Genomic DNA, 8,840 nt, shown 5'->3' with positions numbered 1-8,840 from the left:
AGATACTAATTAACCTATGAAGCTGTAAAAGTACCTTTGCTTTTGTTTCAGTTTTAGGTTATCTCTAGGCCAGATGCTAATCAACCATTCAAAAGCCATATGTCACTAGACTACACAATATGGTGACACCAAATATTCTTTTCACTGTCTGGAAGTTTCTGGAACAGACTAAGCTTCTCTGAAATGCACTTTTATCATTTACTGTGGCCTCGTGGTTAGAGTGTTGAACTGACAATCAGAGGGATATAGGTTCAGTTCCTGGGACAAGTGTTGCATTGTATTGTATTGTTGAGCAAGGCATTCACCTCACCTAACTACAGTCTATTCTGCTGAAAATCATGACAAGCCTAGCCCTGTCCCCTAAAATCAGACTGGTGTTGCCAGATATTCTATATTATTGTATACCTTTAATTTTGGTGGTGCACTTGGAGGTGTTAGCACTCTACAGCCAACACAGCTGAGAGAGAATGATGCAATTGTGAAGGTGGAACACCTGCTAAAGTCAGTATTGTTTGGAACTGCAGGAGTTCTTCGTGGGATTCTTGAAGCATGACCAGTAGGCGAGTGTTAGGTGAGCTGTGAGTTTTCATCATATAATAATAATTATTATGCATGCTTGAGAAGAAGACCCATCAAGCTGCACAAAATCATAGTCGTTGCAGATACCAGTGTCACACAAATTGGCATGTAAACGCACCCCAGTATCACACAAATGGTACCCATGTCGGTGGCACATCAAAGCATCCATTACACTCTCGGAGTGGTTGGCATTAGGTAGGGCATCCAGCCATAGAAAACCATGCCAGATCAGACTGGAGCCTGGTGCAGCCTTCCAGCTTACCAGCCCTGGTCAAACCGTCCAATCTATGCCAGCATGAACAACGGACGTTAAATGATGATGATGAGGAATCTTATACTTGTAGGTAAACACACCTGTAAATCTCATTTCTAATCAAATCATCATCATTTGGTTTCCACTTTCCATGTTGGCACGAGATGCATGGTTTCACAGCAACTGCTAAGGCCAGGCAGGTGCTGCACAAGGCTCCAGTCATCTAGACTACACAATATGGTGACACCTAATATTCTTTTCACTGTCTGGAAGTTTCTGGAACAGACTAAGCTTCTCTGAAATGCACTTTTATCATTTACTGTGGCCTCGTGGTTGGAGTGTTGAACTGACAATTAGAAGGATACAGGTTCAGTTCCTGGGACAAGTGTTGCATTGTATTGTAGAGCAAGGCATTCACCTCACCTAACTACAGTCTATTCTGCTGAAAATCATGACAAGCCTAGCCCTGTTCCCTAAAATTGGACTGGTGTTGCCAGATATTCTATATTATCGTCTACCTTTAATTTTAGTGGTGCACTTGGAGGTGTCAGCATTCAACTGCCAACACGGCTGAGAGAGATTGATGCAATTGTGACACCATCTAACAACCACCTTCCATGCTGGTATGGGGTGGATGACTTAACAGGATCCAACAAGCCAGAGAACTACATTGAGCTGTTGTCTGCTTTGGCACTTTCAACAGCCAAATGCCCTTCCTAACACCAACCACTTTACAGAGAGTATAGGTGTTTTTTCATGGCACCAGCATTAGTGAGGTTGCTAAGTAATTTGCAAGACAAAGAAGAAACCTCATCAACTGAGAGGGGTTGTAGTGTATGCATGTATTATTGTCTCTTAGTCACAAGCAAACATCATTGTCACACATGCAGTGTCTGTTTCCAGTCTTCCATAAACACATCTGGTTATGGAGATCTATTAACTGGCATGGAAACAGATAAGGATTGGTGGCAGTAAAGGAATATGACGATAGTAAATCTGCCTCAACAAATTCTGTCCAGCCCATCTGAGTACAGAAAAATCAATATTAAACGACGACGATGATGAGAGAATGTAATTTCAAACACCATATGTTGCCCATCGCAACTAAACTATCTCCTTGTTTCAATTAATTCCATCTCACATCTATTTAAACTATGATCAAAGAATGGTGAGAGGATAGGCAAGTTGCTTGAAAGAAAATTTGATGCGATGAAGCGTTCTTTGGTAATGGTTCATTGTAAGGCAGACTAGTTGCTATCCAACCAAAAAGAGAGATTTGTAAACAAGAACAAAACTAGTAAATTACAATTTCTTCCAATGTATCAAATTAAGGAATGCTCTATCATGTTTTGCTTTATTCCCAGGAGATAACATAAAATGAATATTTAATTTTGATTTTCTTATCTTTGCTGTTTTTTTAATTCAAAATAGTAATTAATGTTTTCAAAACCCAAGATGCGGGCATAGCTGGGTGGTGAAGAAGTTTGCTTCCAAACCACAGAGTTTCTAGTTCAGTCTCACCACAGGCAAGTGTCTTCTACTCCAACCTTGTGAGTGGATTTGGCACATGGAAACTGAAAGAAGCCTGCCATGTAAAATGTACCCGGTGCCACGTAAAAAGTACCCAATAAATGCTGTAAAGTTATTGGTGTTAAGAAAGACATCTTGGCATAGACACCATGTCAAAACAAACAATTGGAACCTGGTGCAGCTCCCCAGCTCTTGTTGAACCATACAACCCATGCCAGCATAGAAAGCAGATGTTTAATGATGATGATATGTGTGTGTGCATGTGTGTTTGAGTCCCTTGTCTTGAGATTGCATGATTGTTGTAAATAAGCATCACTATCATATAAACAGTGCTGCTCATTTTCAGCCTTCCATGCAAACATGTCCAGCTAAGAGGAGATAATGTCTCGCTTGGGTACAGTTGATCGTTGGTGACAGGAAGAGCACCCAGCTACAGTAAAAATCTTCCTCATGCAAGCAAAAAAAATGCAGGCAGATGTTAAAAAATGGTGATAATGATGAATTGAGTTCAAAATATATGAAGGTCGACTTTGCCTTTCATCCTTTTGAGGTCAATTAAATAAGCACAAGTTGAACACTGGGGTCAATGTAATCGACTCATCTCCTCCCCCAAAATGGCTGCCCTTGTGGCAAAATTTTAAACCGTTATCACTTTTATTAGTTTTGTCAATAAATTAAGTACCAATGAAACACTGGGGTCGATGTAATCAATTCATCCCCTCTCCCTAAATTTCAGGCCTTGTGCCTTTACTAGAAAGGATTATTATTATTATTATTATTATTATTATCATCATTATTATTATTAAAGTATTGATTAGTTTACACCGAATCACCTTGAGACAGTAAAATCAAAAACAAAACAATACAAACAACAAAATTTCACTAAACCGAAAAGTATTTCTCGCATGAATGATTCCATTATGTCTGAGACTGCCAGAAAATGTTGGAAATCACCGTTGCATGTTCAGGAAACAACTTGTCATGGTTTACCATCTTCCAGCTGCTTGGATTAATGCTAACGGAATCTTCAATATTCAGAAAGTACAGTTTATGACATAACTGCCAATCTCGTTTTGGCATTATGGCAATCAGATTCATTCTAATGGATATCAGTTTGTCTTTGCCATACAGTGGATACAGGTGTGGCAAGAAGCTTGCTTCCCCATACACATGGTCTCTGGTTCAGTCCTACTGTGTAGTACCTCGGACAAATGTTTACTTATAGCCCCAGGCCAACCAAAGCCCTGAGTGGGGTGGGATTTGGTAGACAGAAACTGAAAACATTCCATGTGTGCATGTGTGTGTGTACCCTTGTCCTACCATTATGTGATGGTTGTAAATGATTGTCACCATCAAGCAAAAGTTTTCCATGGATAAACATGTCTGGCCATGAGGAAAGCATCACCTTAGCATGTAAACAGGCGAGGGTTGACAACAGGAAGGGCATCCATCTGTAGAAAAGCTACCTCAACGAATGCTGTCCAACGCATATAAAAGTGGACATCAAAATGATGATGATGTTGATGGCAAAATTATTAACACACTGTCAATACAACATGATATATCATCATCATTTAACATCCATCTTCCATGCTGCCATGGGTTGGATGGTTCAACAGGAACTGATAAATTGGGGAGCTGGCCAGGCTCTGGTTGTCTGTTCTAGTATGCTGCTATGAGCTTCCCAATGCCAATCACTTTACAGTGTACACCAGGAGCCTGGTGTAGCCATCTGGTTTCACCAGTCCTCAGTCAAATCGTCCAACCCATGCTAGCATGGAAAGCGGACGTTAAACGACGACGACGACGACTACGACCTTGGGGGGCTTAAGCTTTCAGAGATGATACTGGATAGATGGAAAGTGTGTGTAAGTCCCCAGAATGGACTGTACCTGTAATTCAAAAGGTACATCTTTGTTTCACACTGTGTCATGCTAATTTTTACCTGAGAGACATTAACAGACCACATGTCTGTGGAATACTCAGTCACATCATCATCATCATTTAACGTCCATCGTCCATGCTGGCATGAGTTGGATAGCTGGATGCCCTTCCTAACGCCGACTACTCTGAGTGTAATGGGTGCTTTTATGTGCCACCTGCATGGGTGCCATTTGCGTGACACTGGGGTGCTTTTACGTGCCACCAGCACAGGTACCAATTTGCATGAAACCGGTATTTGCCACAACTGTGATTTTGCTCAGCATGATGGCTCTTCTCAAGTACAACATAATGCTGAAGATCTCAGTCATTGCCTCCATGGGGCCCAACACTAGAAAGTAACTCAGCCACTTTGCCACCATGAGGCCCAATGCTCAAAAGGCATTCACATATTTGTTAATTCAGAAGCAGATAATTCAGTAAGTCAAACAACCAAATAATCATTTTTGAACAACTGGGATCTATTCAAGCTTAGTTACACACCAAAAGAATGTTTTAAAACGGAGTTAATTAGTTTACTTCCCAACCGCATGGTTCTGGATTCAGTCCCACTCCATGGTGCCTTGGGCAAGTATCTTCTTTGAAAGATTCAGGTCAACCAAAGTCACGTTAGTGGATTTGGTAAATGGAAACTGAAAGAAGCCCATTATCTGCATGTATGTGTGTGTGCCTGTGTATATCCTTCACCATCGCGTGACAACCAGTGTTGATACGTTTATGTCCTGCAACTAAGCAGTTCATCAAAAGAAACCTATGAAATAAGTACCAGATTGAAAACACAAAAAGAACTGGGATCGATTCATTTGACTAAAAGGTGATATGTTCTGCAAAGTCATATGCGATGCCCCAGTATGGCCACAAACTTATGACTGAAACAAGATAAGAAAATAAAAGATAATAGATGTAGGTAATATAGTCTGGGAAGGATAGCAGAGGTCATGGTAGAGTGTATGACCTTTATAGAACATATGACCTTTGCATAGCAAATGACCTTTGCAGAGCACATGACCTTTGCAGAGCACATGACCTTTGCAGAGCACATGACCTTTGCAGAGCACATGACCTTTGCAGAGCACATGACCTTTGCAGAGCACATGACCTTTGCAGAGCACATGACCTTTGCAGAGCACATGACCTTTGCAGAGCATATGACCTTTGCAGAGCATATGACCTTTGCAGAACATATCACCTTTGTAGGGAATTTGACCTTGTAGCAGACAGTAGACTTGTGTGCCTGACGTTCAGTTTGGACATCCTTAGGGTGACATCAGGGGAAAATGTGAGGGGTGATACACAGTAAGAGTGATAGGAGAAGGGGGATGAATGGAGACAGTGTACACCAACCAGCTTCAGAAGGGTGGGGGGGGGGGTGACAGAAGCTGTTGTAGCAACAAGAGTAGCAAGGACAAGAAACAGCATGTCTGTAGCTGTGAGCCTGTAGCTAAAGAGTGTTGGTCGATGACTGGCTAATTTCCAAGTAGTTGAATAACATGACTAAATCAGAAGCTGAAATGAAAAGGTGTAAAACCAGACAATGATATGGAAGCGATACAGAATGAAAATGGCATGTAAAGATTTCTGGGAATGGTAAACTAGCTTATTAGGTTAGGAGAAAGAACAGAGTTGTGAATGAGAACATTTGTAGGAGAGAAACGAGCAATAACTTACTTGAGCTGTAACTGTCAGTTGAAGACTGGGAAACAGAACGACTACGTATCCGAGGACGCTGCGGGGTCAGGTTGTATTTGATTTCCTGCAAATATAAAACAAGGAAAGCTAATTCATGGGGTGCACAATAAACTGTAGGAATGCTACCTTCACCCACCAAAATGATAATAATAATAATAATTCAATTGGTGCAAACAGAACAGCAGAATTCTAAACAATAGTGTATGTATTCATTCCTTGTTGATTCTTATAAACAGGAGCTTGTGCTCTTGTCAGATTCATAATCCCATATGGTAACTTTGACTGAGAAGACACAATGAAGTTGAAACTGTGGTGTTTCAAAGTCTTCTTAAACTTGTCAACCAGCAAATCACATGTTTTATGGATAAACATCAACTAAAGGGAGACAGTGTTTCCCAGTGGTGAAAAACAACAAATGGTCAGACATCTGAATTTTTCTTTACCAATATGCTGAAAAAACATGCTAAATCGGCAAACCACAAAATATTTTCATTTATATTATTACAAGTGGAAATATTTTATGTGGTTAGATGATTTAGCATCTATTTTTCGGCATATTAGCAAAGGAAAATTCTTCCTTTTGCCCTTATTCATAATTGTATTTATAATTTTCACCTTAACAGGTATTTTTTCATGTACTGGCTACAGATGAAATTTTTAAATAAAATTTTATCCCTATATTAGGAGTGTGTGTGTTTGTGTGTGAATATAGTGGAGGCACAATGGTTAGGGCAGCTGACTCACAATCATAGAATCCCAGACCAGAGATTGTGTTTATTGAGCAAAAACACCTAAAGCCCCACAAGGCTCTGGGAGGGGGGGGGGCGAACCCTACCGTACCCTTTCACCCAAAATTTCCTCTCACACTCTCTTCATGTTTCTGTTGTACCTGTATTTCAAAGGGCCAGCCTTGTCACACTGTGTCACGCTGAATTTCTGAGACCTACATTAAGGGTACACATGGCTGTGGAGTGCTCAGCCATTTGCACTTTAATTTCACGAGCAGGCTGTGATGGAGTGCCGAAGATATAATATATATGTGTGTGTGTGTGTGTGTGACTATATATATATATATATATATATACATATATATATATATATAGTCACACATGCGCGCACGCACACACACACACACACACACACACACACATATATAGTCACATATCATATTGGAAATCTCTCGGCTTCCAATTCCTACATCAGGAATAATCACCATGACTAATATTACCTTGCTTGTAAACAAGTAAGGATTAAAAACAAAAAGAACATCCAGCCACAGAAAATCTGCTTCAATAAATTTCATGGTTAAAAGTGATCTGATTATATCTTTCTCCCCAAAATACTTTGTTAATTTATGTTCCAAACACCAACTTAATAATGACAAAGTTATTTCAGTAAATTCTTAATTATTTTCAATATTAACTGAAAGAAAAAGCATTGTATTTCAATACAAACATGGCAATGACAAAGTAGTTAAATAGACAACAAAATGACTCCTTACAGAAGCTTAACCTATTGCCAGGTGAGGTGTAAAGTCAACTCAAATATTGTCTGTTAAAGGTGTATAGATGTTATCAAGTGTAGATGAAAAATAAAGGTCAATTCTCAGGATTTGAACTCAAAAGGTAAATGGGAAAAACAAAGTAGTAAGTACTATATCTGCACTGCTGCAATCTTTAATAATCTCTTCAATGAAAAATGCTTTATACAACACAGCCCCAAATGTATAGAAGATTGAACAAGAATCTAACTTGATAACACGATTCATTTACTCACAATCTTTAACAAATTTGAACTCAATATAAGCATAAAAGAAACTTAAATAATTTCACAAGACTATGTACATCATGGGCTTTCCAAGTAGTGTATACACACCCATGGGGTGGCAGTGACTAAAACCATTGGAGTATACAGGGTTGAATTTAATAGTCTGTACCTAGAAATAACTGGGGGACAAAAATTGCAGTTTTCTGCAGGCTAGTTAGCTAATATCATACGTCTTAGCAGAAAGACTGATATATTGTTTCCATATGTCTCATTTAAGCTATACAAATCATTTAAATAAATGGTCTGCACTGAAAACATTTAGATCATTTTGTAAAACGGTAAATATTCCAAGCTTTCTGCAACTGTTAAACTTATTCCATTAGTTTATTTTACAAGTGTGTGTATATAAGGGAACTAGCTTTAAGCATGAGATTTATTTATTAAGCAAATACATCAAACTGGCAGAATTGTTACTGTGTTGGGCAGATTGTTTGTAAGATTCCTTTCAGCTCTTTACATTCTGAGATAAAATGCTGCCAATGTCGACTCACATTTATCCTTTCAGGATTCATAAAATAAGTATTTGTTGGCACTGGGGTCAACATGATCATCAAGTCTTATCTCCCAGAATTTCAAGTGCTGTACCTATAGGCGTAAGCATCATCAAATACACAAAGCTGCAACCATCTTCTCATTGTCCACCAAAGACCATCCTTCCCATTATAAAATAAAATGTTTTCTTTTGATATCAAGTATTAAAGTTGTGTTTGCATTTACAGCTGATTGTTTTCTCACGAAAATTCTATTAATTAATGCTTTTTGTTGTTTTTAAATCCAATATTTAATGTGGAAACTAAAGTGTTACAAGAGGTGAATTAAGTAAAAAGACTAAGATGCATTAGTATGCACAGAGAAGAAATTTCGCAATGGTATAAAATAAATGTGCAAGGAATTTAGCCACAGTATAAGTTAAGGCTTAACCACAAATATAAGTTATAAGTTAAGTTAATACATAAATCATATATAAAAAACAAAAAAACAAAACCAAATTGTTGTATAAAAGTGTTTAGCGACAATATGG

General features: G+C 38.7%; 1 protein-coding gene and 1 long non-coding RNA gene across 10 annotated transcripts in view; one reads left to right on the top strand and one right to left on the bottom strand.

Moving 5' to 3' along the window:
* LOC106869995 (uncharacterized) overlaps positions 1 to 8,840 on the top strand; it is a 276,693-nt gene that overhangs the window by 79,732 nt on the left and 188,121 nt on the right. The window lies entirely within an intron of this gene.
* Positions 1 to 8,840, bottom strand: part of LOC106869993 (adenosylhomocysteinase-like 1) — a 426,079-nt gene that overhangs the window by 242,523 nt on the left and 174,716 nt on the right. For 7 of the 8 annotated variants that reach the window (XM_014915943.3, XM_052966153.2, XM_014915942.3 and 4 more), the window contains one exon: positions 5,972 to 6,056. In XM_014915943.3, coding sequence (XP_014771429.1) covers positions 5,972 to 6,056 — 85 coding nt within the window. Of the gene's footprint in view, positions 1 to 5,971; positions 6,057 to 8,840 lie in introns of those variants that run through there. The other variant, XM_014915949.3, reaches the window with a different exon arrangement.

The sequence above is a fragment of the Octopus bimaculoides genome, chromosome 3, assembly GCF_046866305.1.
Source record: "Octopus bimaculoides isolate indiv1 chromosome 3, ASM4686630v1, whole genome shotgun sequence".
Taxonomy (NCBI): Eukaryota; Metazoa; Mollusca; class Cephalopoda; order Octopoda; family Octopodidae; genus Octopus; species Octopus bimaculoides.
Note: the sequence above shows the minus strand (reverse complement) of the source record. Positions and strands in the feature narration are given on the sequence as shown.